The sequence below is a fragment of the Phasianus colchicus genome, chromosome 26, assembly GCF_987193195.1.
Source record: "Phasianus colchicus chromosome 26, bPhaCol1.hap1.1, whole genome shotgun sequence".
Classification (NCBI taxonomy): domain Eukaryota; kingdom Metazoa; phylum Chordata; class Aves; order Galliformes; family Phasianidae; genus Phasianus; species Phasianus colchicus.
Window position 1 is genome coordinate 5273509 of NC_143461.1, and position 12898 is coordinate 5286406.

Below are 12898 nucleotides of genomic sequence, written 5' to 3' on the forward strand. Positions count from 1 at the left end.
TTTTCCAACATTGTGTTTTGAAACAACAGAGCTCTGCCGGGCACCAACACAGGGGGGAAACGCAGAGCATACAAAGCAAAACTCCAGAACAGCAAGAAATTGCTCAAGATTTGCTTTCTTTAAGCCTCTATAAGAGCAATGCATTAATTACAGCACTGGGGACCCCAGCAGGTGGTACAGAGGTTAAATAGCCATGCCCAGCTCAGGTTGCTGTGCTGTATGATGGTACGTGGAACGAATAATGGAGGAGCAGCCATGGGCTCCAACAGCAAAGCTCCATCCCCAAACAGCCAGCTGTGCTCTCAGCCCAACCCAGGCTGCACAGCAAATGGGGACGAGCCTGAGTAAGGCTAATTAGCAAGGCACAGATGCTATCAGCACCTCTCCATGTGCCTTTTGAAAGTCATCTCATCTCATGCAAGTTGTATTCTTGTATTCTTTGGGGGGGTTTATTATCCTCAAAAATTAGAAGTAAGATTTTATTGTAACCTTCTATTTGTATCCCAACTCATTGTGCTTCTCTTCTTTCCTAAGGAGCTGCGCTTCTCACCTTGGGTTGAGAATTCATAAAGCTGCCGTGGAATGTTTAAAAAAGTCACCCAAAAAGTAGCAAAGCAAATGGATCCCAAAGGAGAGCTGGTTCCTGTCCACAGCATCTCAGACCAAGACCACTTCAGGCTGCTTTGCCTGGTTCGAAGGAAAAGGAAAGCCAGATTCCGCCCCTTTCCCTCCTACAGACGGACAGAATTCCGGCTCCACGACGTGCTGCTGCCTGGAGAGGAGAAGGACAGCGTTGGTAAAGCCCACGTTTATCATCCTGCACCACCCTACTTTCTCTCAGTGGCCAACTGAGAGCCCATCACACCTGTAAGCACACCTGCAGTAACACAGCGCATCGTTGCAGAGTCCCTCCTTGCCAGCACTGCCAGCCACAGCCCCTGGGAGTTCACAACCATGGGAAGCATCAAAGATGGAGTGGATGGGACCCTCAGCATTCCCATTGACCCCGCAGAAGTAGAGGTGGGAGGAGCTGCCTCGGTGTCCAAGCAGTGGCACATCAAGCTGGAAAAGAAGCACATCCTGGTAGCCAAACTTGAGGCTCTGAGAGAGGAAAGGTAAGGAAGACATAAAGGCAGACTGCAGCCCCCACTTTACGCCTCTCCATCACACACACAGTGGTTTTCCAACAGCCAAAGCCGAGGCTGCAGCCACAAGGCTACACGCTGCTGTAACTACACACACTTCATCACTTCTCATTCCAGCCTCAGATCCCTGCACAGCCCTGTCGCTCTGGCAGGTTTGCATTCGGGAAGCAGAACAGCTCCATGCACATCATCCACACCTCCTCCTCAGAACGCTCTGAGGACAGCAGGAATTACAGCCTGTTCCTGAACCCTTTTTTCCCCTCCCAGACCCTTCCACTGCAGCGTTTACGTGCTGTATAACACGAGGAACACAAGCATGCTGCTGCAGGCTGCGAGCAGCTCACACAACTGCGACGTAACTCCCGTTTTATGCGACGCGTTTAGCAGACACTGCATCCCTCCTCCCCTTTAGGAAAATCAACATGAAGCACAGCTTCATTGAGCAGCTGAGGAAGGCAAGGCAGAACTTATACGTGATTCATGAAACGATAGAGACCTCAGAGGAGGCCAGATATGAGGAATCCACGGAGGCGGAGGCGAAGTTCATGGCTCAGCTTTACGCCAAGTTCTCTGCTAAGGTTTGCCTTCTCCTCAGCTTGGGACCCCATCCTCCCCAACCCCGTGCATCACTCAGCCCAGTAATGGATTTTTCACTCCAGGGCACCACGGGGAGCAAAGAGAGCATCACCATCCCCAGGGGCTGCACGCTGGCCTTCAGGGCGATGCAGCTGACCATCGGGGACACAGCCTGGGGTAAGTGGCACAGAAACTCCCAAAGCCTCCATCCAGGAAACTCTGCAGCAGAGCAGAAATGTTCTCTGATGTGCTCTACCCTGAGCTCATCTGCAAACAGATCTGGGACAGAAGCAGTTGTAATTTGCACGTGCTGTAACTCACACTTTGGGTAACACAGAGCTGCTCAGGACAACCTTCAGTCCAAAACAAAACCACCACCATCACCCATCCAGCTCCAGCTGTTTTCTAAACCAGCAATTCCATCTTTATACTGTTGCAGGTATTAACCATTTCCCAGAGAGTAATCAACCAACGTTTGTATCTGATGGTAAGCACTGTTTTAATACCCCTATTTGCACTACTGTTATCCCATTTGGGAAGGATGGGATCTCTTGGGATAGACTCAAACCCCCAGAGCTGCTGCTGCTTACTGCCCACAGCCTGAGCCACAATCATCCAACACAAAACTGAGCATTATTTACTTTGACAACATTCACAGAAGTGTTTCAGATTCTATACACAGGGCTGGCAGTGAAATCACTGCATGACTGCCCCAATTATAAGTGCAATATTTGGTCACTTTCTGGCTTGCAGGTTTTGCACACAGAGAATTAGATGCACTGGAGGAAGAAGTTAAGGAGAAGTGTCACATTCTGTCCCACCTGGCTGATGAGCTGAATGCCATCATTGTAAAGTCCATCAAAGCTGTGATGAGAGACAGGAACCTCCTCGAGGAGCTGAGCGAGAAGGTAAGCAGAGTTTCTAAGTCCAGAGACTTTCTTTGTTATCACACCTCCAGAAGGCTTTGTGCAGACAGCTGTGGCACAGCTCACCACGTTCACCTGGCCCTTATCTCCACCCAGAATGACAGAGATGATGGGATTCTTGGTTCTGTGGGTGTATTGCAAAGAAGCCTTTGCTGGAGCTTCACTAAACCCTGAGTTGTTCCCCTTTTTCTCGCAGGTGGAAGCAGTCCTCGATGACCCTGATAACTGTGAGCTGACAACGCAGAGCCCAGACTTAGAAGTCCTGCTCAGCACACTTAAGATTTCTGCACGTTGTGATTTCCTCAGCCTGACAGAAGCCATCTCCTACACACTGGATGCCTTCAGTGGTAAGGGCTGCAGGCACAGAGCAGTGCCTTCACTCGTCCCATGGGGAGGCCGTGCAATTCATGCAGCTTAAAGTGCCCAAAGAGCTGCTGAGAATGCAGGCATCCAATGCAGGACAGTCACCCTTCTCACCTCTCCAAACACCCTGGGGTGATTCGCTGCCATCGTGGCACAAATCTCTTCTCATCCTCCAGAGCTCACGGAGGATCAGCTGCTGCTATTGCTGGAGTCCTGGGAAGTGAAGATTGTGCCCCAACAGCTGAAACTGGTGAGAAAATATACAGCATTGATGCGTGGCTCTAAACAGAGGGTGGGGGTAATGGGAGCTCAAGCAAAGCAATGTTCATATTATGGGATGTTGGCAGCATATGGAGCGTATGGCAGCATTGGAGGTAACTCTGGGGAGAGGGAAACGTGCCACTGCTCCAAATGTGGCAGGAATCAAAAATGTAAAGGGTGAGAAGTACATAAACATGTATAGCTCAGTATACCTACAGCTGACAGAAGAGATCTCGGAGCCTTAACTTCCAGCTGTGGATTGTCAGAACGCTGATTTTGCTTCTTCTGTTGTTGCAAAGGTGAGGAGCATCCTGGAGCAGAATGCAGAGCGCAGCACTGCTGCTGGTTTGCTCTCCTCCTTCAGCCAGCAGCAGCAGCAGCAGCAGCTGACCACGGCGGTGCTGGAGATGAGTGGGGTGGAGCTGCAGGGGAGCAGCGCTGCTGCCTGCAAAAAGGAAAACTTCCCATCCCTGGCAGCTCTGTACGCAGCCCTGCACGCACTGCACTGCCTGAGTGCATCCTGACGGGTCCTCCTGTAGGGCTGACTGAAAGGGAATCGCCTGATACGATTAAAAAGCAATTACACCAATTCTTTCTTCAAGTTGCAAGCGCAGCAAGGTGGGTTGGTTTGATTTTTAAGAGCTCACTGCTGCTTTTCCCACTCGTTTCCAAGCAGGCTTAAAGCAACAGAACTAACAGAGCCCGAAGCTGGGTGCCAGCGGTGCTTTCGTCCCCATTAAAAATGCAGGAGGGAAGGAGGAGCCCCGCAGCCTGGCGGCTGGCCGCCCCACGCAGTTTCACACCCAGTTTCACACCCAGTTTCACACGCAGCCGGGCAGCACAGCGCCGGGAGCTCCGAACGCAGCCACGTGCTTCCGCGCAGGCAGCGAGCGAGCGCGCATGCGCCGCGAAAGTGACGGAAGCAGCCGAGAGGCGACCGGAAATACCCGAAAGCTTACCGGAAGCTCCCGAGCGCCCCCGGCGGAAGTAGGCGCTGAGCTCGGCGCTCGATTGCTCGGGTCCGGCGGGAAGGCTCGGCGGCGATTGGTCGCGCCTGCCCCGTCCCGGCGCGCCCCGCGCGTGTTGCAGTGTCACCGGCGCGGCCCGGCCATGAAGCAGGACGGGGCGGCCCGGCGGCGCGGGGAAAAGGCCAAGGCGCCTCCCGACGGACCGCCGCCCGCCCCTCCCGACGTGGAGATGCAGGAGGAAACGGCGGCGGTGCCGGCAGGGGAGGCGGGAGGGGAGCGGCAGCCCCAGCGGGAGTTGGATGCCATCACACTGGAGGGTGAGCGGCGGCCCGGGGGGGGCCGTGCGGGCGGGCGGGGTCTGAGCCGGGGGTCGGGGGGGGGGAGGGGGCCGTGCTGAGCCCCGGCGATGGCACGGCGCGTTGTGCCCCGACTGTGCCCCGCAGACATCAAGGAGCACGTGAAGCAGCTGGAGAAGGCCGTGTCGGGGAAGGAGCCGCGCTACGTCCTGCGGGCGCTGCGGGCGCTGCCCTCCACATCCCGCCGCCTCAACGCCAACGTGCTCCACAAGGCCGTCAACGGCTTCTTCACCTCCAACAGCGCCGTGCGGGATTTCCTTCTTGGCTTCCTGGAGGAGGTGCGGCTGCGGGGACCTCGCTGCCCCCCCGTGGAGCCTCGGCAGCTGCCGTGTGGGGCGGGAGGGGGACGAGGGGCTGCGTGGGATGGGATGCGGGCTCTGGGTGGGCCGGGCTGACGTCCAGCACGTCTCTGCCCCCTGCAGCCCATGGACACAGAAGCTGAGCTGCAGTTTCGCCCGCGGATGGGGAAAGCGGCCTCAGCTCCTCTCTTGCCAGAAGTGGAGGCTTACCTGCAGCTGCTCCTCGTTATCTACCTGATGAACAGCAAGCGATATCCGGAGGTGAGGTGCCCCAAGATGCAGCTCTAAACCTGAGCCCTTTGTGTGGCACTCCTGGGAGCCTCAGGGACCTGCCTCCCCTCTGTTCCAGCCTGGGGCAGCCTCCGGGCTCCTCCTGCTCCTCCTGGGCTGCAGTTCCTCTTCTCTGACATCAGTTTTGTTCCTGCAGGCTCAAAAAGTGTCTGATGACCTGATGCAAAAAATCAGCTCCCAGAACCGCCGGGCCCTTGACCTGGTGGTGGCAAAGTGTTATTACTACCACTCCCGCATCTATGAATTCCTGAATAAACTCGATGTTGTCAGGAGGTAGGGCTGACCCCGCACAGCCGGGCTCTCCCTGTGTTCTTTCCCTTTCCCCTGCACGCTCTCTCCCTTCCCTGCAGCTTCCTGCACGCCCGGCTGCGGACAGCCACGCTGCGCCACGATGCAGATGGCCAGGCCACGCTGCTCAACCTGCTGCTGAGGAATTATCTCCACTACAACCTCTACGACCAAGCGGAGAAACTCGTCTCCAAGTCGGTGTTTCCCGAGCAGGCCAACAACAACGAGTGGGCCCGGTACCTCTACTACACAGGTGAGATGCAGAGGGTTCTGCGTGGTGCTGTGGCAGCTCAGGGCGCACATGGGATTGCGATCCCACAGAGAACCTCCTGGAGCAGTTGGGGTGGGAGCTTTCAGGCGGGATGCAAAGCCCCATTTGGTCAGATTTGCTTTTTGAAAATGCATTCAGTCCCGTTTGAACACTTTCCCCCTTCCAGGGCGCATCAAGGCCATTCAGCTGGAGTACTCAGAGGCCAGGAGGACCATGACGAACGCTCTGAGGAAGGCACCACAGCACACAGCAGTTGGCTTCAAGCAGACAGTAAGCAGGAGCCTGCCGTGCTCCCACGGGGTCTGCACTCCGTGGGGAAGCTGCCCCTGGACGTGGCCTGGCCTCAGGGGCTCAGGAGCTGTTTCCATGCAAGGTGCACAAGCTGCTCATCGTGGTGGAACTGCTGCTCGGGGAGATCCCAGATAGGCTGCAGTTCAGACAGCCGTCCCTGAAGCGCTCGCTCATGCCATACTTCCTGCTGACTCAGGGTACGATGCTGCTGCGTGTGCCTCTGCCCCGATCCCTTGGCAGAGTGCCCCACTTCAAGGAAAGTCTTGGTGGGGAGGGGGGGTGCTGCTGAGGGTTCCTCTCCCCATTCTGAGTGGTGCCAATCTGCTGCACCAGTCAGCAGTTTCTGAAGGGCCGGCTTCTCCTTTCCTCTTGAATGGGGCAGATGACGGATGGCAGCCTTGCGCTTCCCACCACACCCCGGCCCTCCCTCCCTCCCTCACTCACACATTTTCTCTTCCATTTTCCCTTGCAGCCGTCAGGACTGGGAACCTGGCCAAGTTCAACCAAGTCCTCGATCAGTTTGGGGACAAGTTCCAGGCCGATGGCACCTACACACTGATCATTCGTTTGAGGCACAATGTCATCAAGACGGGTAGGAGGTGTGGCGGTTGTGGACCGTGCCAACACCAGAGGCTTGGTGGGAGGCTGCCACCTGTGCTGCATGCTGTGGGACTCCACTCCTGTTTTCCCTCCCCCCCAGGTGTCCGCATGATCAGCCTCTCCTACTCCCGCATCTCCCTGGCTGACATTGCCCAGAAGCTGCAGCTGGACAGCCCCGAGGATGCGGAGTTCATCGTTGCCAAGGTAGCTGTGCAGGAAGCCTCATCTCTCTGCCCCCTGGGACCTGGGCTGCCCACCGCTCCTGCCAGGCCTCTCCTGCCTTGCCCCCACCATGCTCCTTTCCCAGGGCTGCTGGTTTTAGGTTGTGCTGCTCTGGGGGTGCTGAGGGCACCAACTGCCATCTCTGCACTGTCCTGAGCCCACTGCTCCCCAGCGCCTTCCTTTGCTCTAAACTGCTGCCTCCACCCTGGGAGGAGGTGGTGCCCTGACCACGCGCTCTCTGGCTCACAGGCCATCCGGGATGGCGTGATTGAGGCCAGCATTAACCACGAGAAGGGCTACGTGCAGTCAAAAGAGATGATTGACATCTACTCGACCCGGGAGCCCCAGCTGGCATTCCACCAGCGCATCTCCTTCTGCCTCGACATCCACAACATGTCAGTCAAGGTGAGCACAGCGCAGCTCAGTGAGGACCCCAGGGGGCTGAGGGAGCACGGGGGTGGCACAGAGAGAGGAGGCAGTTTGGCTCAGGCTGCAGTAGAGCTGCTGTGAGTGGAAGGACAGCAGGGCAGAACAGAAGCGCTTCTCAGCTCACGGCTTCTCCTCTCCCTTGACTTTCCAGGCCATGAGGTTCCCACCCAAATCTTACAACAAGGACTTGGAATCTGCAGAGGTGAGCTTTCACCCTCTCCCTACTGGTACTAGGAGCGTGCCAGGCTCATTCCACAGCTCCAACCCCAACATTGGCCTTTGCTTTCCAGGAGCGCCGGGAGCGCGAGCAGCAGGACCTGGAGTTCGCAAAGGAGATGGCAGAGGACGATGACGACGGTTTCCCCTGACCTCTGGCCTGGCTCTATGTTTTTTTTATTTGTCCTTAGGGAAAATGCTGTCTGAGGAGAGCTGCCCCACGCAGCCCTGGTCCCCCCTCTGCCTTTCTTTTATAAGTACCTGCATGTCTGTACTGGGAGCGGGGGGCACGCAGGGTTCATCGGCCCCCAGCCACAGGCCCCGATCTCCTGTTCCCTCACCCACAGAGGGAAACCCCTTCCCCAATAAACAAACATTCTTTTGAGGTTGCCTGTGGTCAGTTGTTGCTGAGCCCTGCGAGGCACACACAGATCCAAGAGAGTGGGAGCTCCTGTGGATGGGGCCGTGGTAGCAGGGCTCCCTGGGCATCACTGTTACCCCCACAGCTCTTGCACTGATTGAGGGGTCAGACTTTGTTAAGCTTCAATTATGACTTTAAAATAAAACTTGGAAAAACACCCACCTGTCCTCCTGCCGTGGGTTTGTTGTGCTCGGAGGGGAGCTGTGCTGGGACCTCGTGCTGCTGCCCCCTCCCCTCCCATCCCTACTGGAAAAGGCACCTGGGTGGGGCCTTTGTGTGACCCACAGATAACGGAGTGGGGATGGAGATGGGGTGGGGGCCGCGCGGCCGGGTGCTGCTGGCAGCTGGGAGCAGCTGCTCTTGGCCTCTGGGGAAAATCTGGGAATCTCCCGGCACGCCTGTGCTGGGCTGGCGGCCAGGGGCTGTGCCTCCGGCGTGGGGCAACCCTAGGGGATGGATGGAGCCCCATCCCTGCTCCAGGAACATGGGGGGGTCTCATGAATAGGATGGGGCTGTGAGCCCAGCCAGCACCTTCCAGGGACGCGGGGACACCCCGGAAGTGGTGACTTCCTGGCGGATGCTGGGAGGGGGCTGAGGGTCAGCAGAGGAAGAGTGGCCACGAGGCAGAACCGCAGCACGTTGCGCTGACCCCGCACTGCCACCCACGGGGTTTCGGGTCCGGCTGCCACTTCCTTCCTTGGAAGTGTGGTGGGGGCTTTGGGCCCTGTGGGTGCTGATTCAACCCCACCCTGAACCGGCCTCAATTCCTGCCAGCACTGACCTGCTGAGGCAGCAGTGCTGCTCGAGGAACGGCGATCCCGCAATGTCCGCTGTGCAGGGGAATGGCCCGGCTGCTCCCTGCAGAGCAAAGGCAGAGCTGGAAGGATTTCTCCCAAGAAACCCCACAGATGGGCTCCCAGCACGAGGTCCTTTCAGGCAGCCGCAGGCAGAACCTTTATGCTGGGGGGGGTCTGTCATCATTAGGCTTCAGAGTTAACGCCTGCGTTGTGCTGGGTGAGGCCTCCTGTGTTTATGGGCTTCTTCCCCTACTGGGGGCTGAGGGGGGCAACGCCATGGCTACATCCCCGCTCTGTGCCCCCCTGGGCAGTGCAGGGTGCCTGGCAGCAGCTGGCCCAGCTGGCGTCGGCCCATGAGATCCTCCTGAAAGCATTCATTGGAACTGGCTCCAACCCAGAGCCCACGTCACTACGGGGGGGCCGGGACCAGCCAACCCCCCCGGGGCTGCCCCTGGATGCCGCTTCCCCGAAGGGGCCGGCAGGGAAGGTTCACGTGGGGGTTTCAGGCACGGCGCTGGGTCCTGTGGCCATGGTGGTCCCACAGCCACGCTGACACCACAGTGAGGGGCTCTGCACGGGCTGAGAGCCACCACCACCATCCTTACACAGCCACGCCACCATCCTTGCACAGCGAGTTAATGAGTGACCAGCCATGACCAGGCACAGCACTGGCACTGCCCACTGCCAGCATTCAGCTGGGCACCGCTGTGCTTCGGTGGCACTGCAGCACCAGGAAAGCCCCATAGCAGCGCAGCACAGGAGCACCCAGCACCCGGGATTTGCATGCGGGTGATTAAGACAATGAGGCAATCAGCGCTGTTGCCACATCAGTGTGAATCCCCACAGCCCTCTATAAAATGCCCCGATCGATGAGGGCGCGCAGAGCGGGGCAGGGCACTGTGCCGGGCCGGGCTGTGCTGCAGGAGGAGACACAGAGCTGTACACCATGTGCTGCCTCACCCGTGAGTACTGCAGACCCATGGGTGGCACTGGGGGGCACGTGGGGCTGCAGCCCTTCCGCCCTTCCAGCATGTTCTCCATCCCCTCCCCATGCTCCTTCGGGGTCCCATCCCCAGGGGGGTCCCCAGAGCACCGTTGGGGTGACCCGGTGTCAGCGTGTGACCCGCTGTCCTGCAGATGTGCTGGCGCTGGCGCTGGTGCTGGGCGCTTCGTGGCAGGCGCTGCATGGAGCTCCACTGGCCGAGCTCTCGGGGGACCACGACTTCCAGCTCTTCCTGCACAAGAACCTGGAGTTCACCCGCAAGATCAGGGGGGACGTGGCTGCATTGCAGCGCGTGGTGGTGAGTGCCCTCTTAACGTAACCTTCCCCTCCCAGCCTTATCAGCACTGTGGGGCCGTGGCCGGCAGCCTCCCTGCACCCCATCCATCCCTGACTGCTCGGTCCTCCCCACCTTGTGCTCCATTCCCGCTCCATGCAGTTGAGCAGCGGGTCGCTGTGCTGTGCTTGTGCAGACAGGGGTGGGGGGTCCTGCATCCCCTGGGAGTGTCACGGCACCCTGGCCTCTCATGGGGTGTCACAGGCTCTGCAGCCCTGACCCCACGCTCTCGCCCGCAGTGTGACACCTTCCAGCTGTGCACAGAGGAAGAGCTGCAGCTGGTACGGCCAGACCCACCCCTGATGCAGGCACCGCTGGATCAGTGCCTCAAGCGCGGCTTCCAGGCGGTGAGTGCCAGCGAGCACCCATGGCACGAGCTGCCCGGCCTCAGCCTGGCTGGGGGTCCGAGCACCGTTCCCCCATCGCCTTTCCCCCACAGGAGGTGTGCTTCAGTCAGATCCGCGCCGGGCTGCACGCGTACCAGGACTCGCTGGGTGCCGTCCTGCAGCTGCTGCCTGAGCACACGGCGCTGGTGGAGACGCTGCAGTTGGACGCTGCCAACCTCTCCACCAACATCCAGCAGCAGGTGAGTAGGGGTGGCACACGGGGACGTGGGGGCAGCCCGGACCCCGCGGTGACACCACCGCTCTGTGTCGCAGATGGAGGACCTGGGCCTGGACACGGTGACGCTCCCAGCTGAGCACCGCAGCCCCCCGCCCGCCTTCTCCACCGACTTCCAGCAGCAGGTCGGAGGATTCTTCATCCTGGCCAACTTCCAGCGCTTCCTGGAGACGGCGTACCGTGCGCTGCGGCACCTCGCCCGCCTCTGACACCCGCCGCTCCCCCACCCCCCTCCCCGCTTATTTAATATTTATGGCTATTTAATATTTATCCGGCCGGGGGGTCCCGCTGCCCCCCAGCCCCCACGCAGGGTGCCGGCCCTGCGCTGCCGTCCGTGCACGGGTCTCTGTGCAGCACCACCCATGTTTAATATTTAAACACAAGCGTATCTCTGCTACGAGGTTTGAGCCGGGCTGAGCTCGGTGTCCCCATGGGGAGCCTTCATCCACTCCGACGATGCTCCGAGCAGCACCGCGTGGGTGCAGGGATGGAGCCGCGGTGTCACCGCTCCCGGGCTCGTTTCCAGGAGCTGTTGGGTAAGGAGGGAGGGGAGCACAGCCCGGGATGGGGTCCCGTGTTGGGGCTGAGGCTCCGCTCTGCCCGCACCGAGCTCCTATTTATTGCAGTGTAACTTATTTGTGCCCCCACACCTACGTTTGTATCTCAGAATCTCACAGCTGCTCCGATCCTCCGAGCGGTGTTTTGTACTGTATTTATTCCTGCAGCTGGGTCAGCCCCAGAGCAGCGTGTGCTGTTTTTTATATATGTCACAACGGTGGAAATAAACTCTATTTTGGCTTCAACATCTGTGCTGTGTGCACCTCCATGGGATGAGGCTGCCCAGGGGAGGTGGGGGGTGCAGCTTTGGGATGGCTCTGGGATCTCCGGATGCCACAGAGCTCCGAGAGCTGCGGGGATGGGGATGTGGGGACGCCAACACAGAGGGCTGAGCCCAGATCTCCATGTGGCAACGGGGAGGGGACGCGTGGGGCGCAGGATGTGACCCGGGGGCCGTTTCCTCTCCCCATCCTGTGGTGCTGCGTGGGCAGACAGTTCTTAGAAAGCACCGCAGCTGTGCGCTCCGTCCGGGCAGCAGCAGTGCCGGTGGCGGTGCTGGTGGTGGCACTGCTGGTGGCACTGCCCCAAACCTCCCCGCAGTCCCCAGGCGGTGGCGGTGCGGAGGTTCAGCCGTTCTCCTTTCTCTCCCCCCACGAGGTGTTCGCCCCACAGCTGTGGGGATCCTCCAGGAGCCGCGCACACCGTGCTGCAGCTTCAGCAGGGAGAGAAGGGAGCTGAACAGCCACGGGGACGCGCCGAGGGCACGCAGCGGGGCCGGGAGAGCCCCCCCACGGCCATCCCCGGCCGCTCCCCGATGCCACGCGGCTGCTGCTGCCTCACCCCGGGCTGTCCCCGTGTCCCAAAACGCTGCAGCATCCGCTGCCTCGCGCCCGTCCCGTGCTCGCATCCTGTGACCGCCGCCATCCCCGCACCGCGGCTGAGCTGCGGGTCCCCAGGGGTCCCGTCCCACCCCCCCAAACCTCCCAGCACGGAGGCAGCTCACGCCGTGCCCCGCCAGCCCTCAGCCAACAGCAGCAGCGCTCCTTCCTGCCCCGGCTTATCAGCGCTTACAGGAAACCCCTTCTCCCGGCTCCAACCCTTTCCTGGAAGGTGAAGCGCTGGGAAGGGCCAAAGCCGCGCACAGGGCTGCAAATATTGACAGAGCGATGGAGCAGCTGCTCTTTGCTCCGTGTTAACGGTAAAGAGGTGTGCGGTGGGTCAGTGCCAGCGAGCCGAGGACCGGGGGCTGTGAACCCCACCACGGGGCTCAGAGCAGAGCTGCCCAAAGGAAGGCAGGTGCCTCCCCCAGCCCAGGCACCGCTTTCCTCTTTGTTGTGAGCCGAGCAGAAAGCACAAACCAAAGGAGAGGAGGCTCAGGTGCCCCGGCCCTGCCACCCCCTCGGGGATGGGGTTTGGTGACAGACTCAGCAGGGCAGCTGACCGCTGCTCTGTTACTCACTGCACGCTGGGTGCTGTGCTCACAGCAGGGCCCTGGGGTGAACTCACACGGAGGAATTTCCAACAGGAACGTGCTTGCAGCTGACAGCGAGGCAGGAAAGCATCCCTGCTCCACCCTGAGAGCAGCACACGGCACGCTGTGCAGGGCTACAGCCACCCAACATCACTGCAGGCCAAACCAGGGCTGGGGCCCGAGCCCCACTG

At 59.6% G+C, this 12898-nt stretch overlaps 3 protein-coding genes across 4 annotated transcripts; all 3 read left to right on the forward strand.

Annotated features, from left to right (window-relative positions):
* The first annotated feature begins 582 nt into the window (after positions 1–582).
* Positions 583–4147, forward strand: GSDMA (gasdermin A). The gene is made up of 9 exons (XM_031600716.2): positions 583–796; positions 905–1115; positions 1558–1723; positions 1805–1898; positions 2161–2208; positions 2475–2629; positions 2844–2994; positions 3187–3260; positions 3571–4147. The coding sequence occupies exons 1-9, from the start codon at positions 583–585 to the stop codon at positions 3793–3795; spliced, it is 1338 nt and encodes a 445-aa protein (XP_031456576.2). The 3' UTR covers positions 3796–4147.
* Positions 4148–4303: 156 nt separating this feature from the next.
* On the forward strand, positions 4304–8080 carry PSMD3 (proteasome 26S subunit, non-ATPase 3). Its single transcript, XM_031600677.2, has 12 exons — positions 4304–4556; positions 4683–4873; positions 5018–5155; positions 5322–5458; positions 5536–5726; positions 5911–6014; positions 6118–6232; positions 6508–6627; positions 6736–6839; positions 7107–7262; positions 7438–7488; positions 7577–8080. Exons 1-12 carry the CDS (start codon positions 4382–4384, stop codon positions 7652–7654), a joined length of 1560 nt encoding a protein of 519 aa, XP_031456537.2. The 5' UTR covers positions 4304–4381; the 3' UTR covers positions 7655–8080.
* Positions 8081–9380: 1300 nt separating this feature from the next.
* CSF3 (colony stimulating factor 3) lies at positions 9381–10887 on the forward strand. 2 transcript variants are annotated; one of them, XM_031600752.2, is made up of 5 exons: positions 9381–9682; positions 9858–10021; positions 10297–10404; positions 10497–10643; positions 10717–10887. In XM_031600752.2, the coding sequence occupies exons 1-5, from the start codon at positions 9667–9669 to the stop codon at positions 10885–10887; spliced, it is 606 nt and encodes a 201-aa protein (XP_031456612.1). In that variant the 5' UTR covers positions 9381–9666. The 2 variants fall into 2 exon arrangements, with proteins under 2 accessions (XP_031456612.1, XP_089981243.1); XM_090125117.1 differs by having other exon boundaries at positions 9381–10021.
* The last annotated feature ends 2011 nt before the right edge of the window (positions 10888–12898 follow it).

Bases quoted from the DNA above. Each gene is read 5' to 3' on its own strand.
- PSMD3 (XM_031600677.2), top strand. From the start codon at position 4,382: ATGAAGCAGGACGGGGCGGCCCGGCGGCGCGGGGAAAAGGCCAAGGCG. The intron at 6,015-6,117 runs GTAAGCAGGAGC...TTTCCATGCAAG, and splicing joins CAGTTGGCTTCAAGCAGACA to GTGCACAAGCTGCTCATCGT. The intron at 6,628-6,735 runs GTAGGAGGTGTG...CCTCCCCCCCAG, and splicing joins GCACAATGTCATCAAGACGG to GTGTCCGCATGATCAGCCTC.
- CSF3 (XM_090125117.1), top strand. From the start codon at position 9,578: ATGCCCCGATCGATGAGGGCGCGCAGAGCGGGGCAGGGCACTGTGCCG. The intron at 10,405-10,496 runs GTGAGTGCCAGC...TTTCCCCCACAG, and splicing joins TCAAGCGCGGCTTCCAGGCG to GAGGTGTGCTTCAGTCAGAT. The intron at 10,644-10,716 runs GTGAGTAGGGGT...TCTGTGTCGCAG, and splicing joins CCACCAACATCCAGCAGCAG to ATGGAGGACCTGGGCCTGGA.
- GSDMA (XM_031600716.2), top strand. From the start codon at position 583: ATGTTTAAAAAAGTCACCCAAAAAGTAGCAAAGCAAATGGATCCCAAA. The intron at 2,209-2,474 runs GTAAGCACTGTT...TCTGGCTTGCAG, and splicing joins ACCAACGTTTGTATCTGATG to GTTTTGCACACAGAGAATTA. The intron at 3,261-3,570 runs GTGAGAAAATAT...GTTGTTGCAAAG, and splicing joins TGCCCCAACAGCTGAAACTG to GTGAGGAGCATCCTGGAGCA.